Source organism: Neltuma alba, unplaced genomic scaffold, assembly GCF_004799145.2.
Source record: "Neltuma alba isolate B1F8T4 unplaced genomic scaffold, ASM479914v2 tig00007617_pilon, whole genome shotgun sequence".
NCBI classification, from domain to species: domain Eukaryota; kingdom Viridiplantae; phylum Streptophyta; class Magnoliopsida; order Fabales; family Fabaceae; genus Neltuma; species Neltuma alba.
Window position 1 is genome coordinate 45,703 of NW_021634829.1, and position 2,264 is coordinate 47,966.

Here is a 2,264-nt window from a genome sequence, read left to right on the forward strand (position 1 = left end):
CATCCATTGAGAAAGCAGCGTTTTTGATTTCCACATCGGTCACTTCTTTGTGGATTTCATCGACCTAGTTTAGTGTCAGTCTTAGGAAATTCTGTGGCCAGCTTAAGTCTTCTTCTATTTGATTGTCTTTTGTATAGAGCTGTTGATAGAATTGACTAGCCATCCGTGCCAGTTCTTCTGGGTTTTGTACCCATTCCCCTCTATCATTCACAAGGCTGTGATTCTCTGCTTCTTTCTCTTGAACACAATTGAAGCATGAAAGAATTTTGTATTTCTGTCACCCCATTTGAGCCAGTTACAGCGGGCCTTTTGAAACCAAATCATTTCTTCTTGGAGTGTTAGTTTATTGTATTCGTTCCAGAGGTTCTTTTCCACCCGAGCTAACCCATTTGAAGGATTACTCTTTTTATGTCTCTCTATACCCTCCATTCTCTTTAGAATTTTTTGTTTGCGTCTTGGAATACTTCCTAAGTGTTCTTTATTCCACTTGGTTGTAGCTTCTTGGAACTTGGCCACACCTTGGCACCAAGTACTTTCTTCCCAGGCTGCTTTCACAATATCGTTAAAACCATTCTCGGGAGCCTAGGCGGCTTGGTAGTGGAACCGCTGTGGTGGAGGTTGTTTGTTTCTCTTGACTGTATAGGGACAACACTATTACTTTATGATCAGATTTGTACTTCAGATCATAGTAGATTCTGGATGTCGGAAATTTTATGTCCCAGGCTATGTTCCCAAAGACCCAATCCAGCTTTTCTTGAATCTCTCCTCTTTCCCAGGTGAACTTGTTCCCAGTATCTTCCAATTCCAATAGACCTGAATCTGTAATGCACTCGTTGAAATCTGACATGGATGTGATATGTGGCTTGGCCCCTCCCCTCTTGTCTCTTGGAGCCCTATAAGCATTGAAGTCACCCAGTAAGATCCGGGCTTCCTCTGTAGCTTTGGCTATGGTTTTGATTGATTGCCAAAGAGTTTGTCTTTTGCGACGATTAGTCTCTCCATAGACAAAGGATCCGAAAAAAGTTTTAGAGGAGTGCTTGTCTCTGATTTGGCAATGTAGGATTTGCTCATTGGATGAGATGTAAGTAACAGTGCAATCTTTTTCGTTCCACATGAGCCATATACCTCCAGCATATCCAGTAGCTTCCACTCTAATCCAATTGAAGAAACCCATTTTCCTTACAACCCTGTCTGCCCTTGGTCCGCTATTCTTGGTTCAATTATACAGAGAATGTCGATTTTGTTCTTGTTGACAATGTCTTTCACAATTATGGGGAAGGTCTTGCTGCCGGCTCCCCTACAGTTCCAGCTAGCAATATTCATGGATAAAAGGAAAGGAAGGAAAAGAGCACTTATCTGCTCAACTGTGTCTCTGGGACGGCTTCTACTGTTGCCGTGTCCTCCTCAGCTAGTTCCATACCTCTTCCATTATCACATAGCATCATAGGGTCTGGTGGTTTTGGGTCTAGGTTGAGTTCTGATAATGGTTCGTTTTCACTCCCATTGTTGGTTAACGGGTACTGATGATGGTTTGCACTTGTGTTCTGGTTCTCCATTTCGTTATTCTCCTGTTCATTTGAGTTGCTAACCATCAGGTTCTTGGTCTGGCCAGCTTGGTTCACATTTCCACTAATCACGTGATGCACTCTTTGTTTAGAGGCCAGCTTGGCCTTCTCTTTCGGTCCTTGCTCCACCTAGGCTTTAAAGTCACTGCTGGTTTGCAAATTGGGCTTAGGAGTTCCTTCTGTTTCATTTTCCTTTCCTATATTGGGCCTTTCATTCTCCTTCCCGTAAGCTTTTTGGGCCCCCTTTGATTCTGTCTTTGAAAATTGTTTAGAGGGCCCACTTAATTGTCTTCCTATCACTGTTGCTTTTTCATGTTTCTAGACTTCTTTTTTTCCCCGGTCACCAATTGGATTCTTTTGCATAGGGAGTTCAACCACCTCCTTTCCGCTAGCTCTACTACTTTCTCCATTCCCTATCCCGTCTTCTTCTTTAAGCGCCGCCAGCACAACAAATCTAGAGGGTACAGAGGTCTGGTCTTCCCTTCTGCCAGCTTTCGTACTATTTCCCCCATAGGCCGTCCTACTCACTGGCTTTCTCTCCCTCGAGATTCAAGTTCTAGCAAACCCCGAAACAAACATCCAGGGTCCGAAAGGTTCAGAATTCATCAAAGTGAAGTTTTCCGGTTGTTTCCCAGTGTGTTCATGTCAGCTGGTATTCTGGTTCCATCTTGCTTCTTCTCAGGTTGATTGCATTTCTTC

General features: G+C 43.5%; 1 protein-coding gene across 1 annotated transcript; it reads right to left on the reverse strand.

The window, feature by feature from the left end:
- Nucleotides 1–562: 562 nt before the first annotated feature.
- LOC114752964 (uncharacterized) lies at nt 563–1,174 on the reverse strand. The gene has a single exon (XM_028941638.1). It carries the CDS (start codon nt 1,172–1,174, stop codon nt 563–565), a length of 612 nt encoding a protein of 203 aa, XP_028797471.1.
- Nucleotides 1,175–2,264: the final 1,090 nt, after the last annotated feature.

Coding starts and splice junctions, on each gene's coding strand:
- LOC114752964 (XM_028941638.1), bottom strand. CDS start 1,174: ATGGGTTTCTTCAATTGGATTAGAGTGGAAGCTACTGGATATGCTGGA.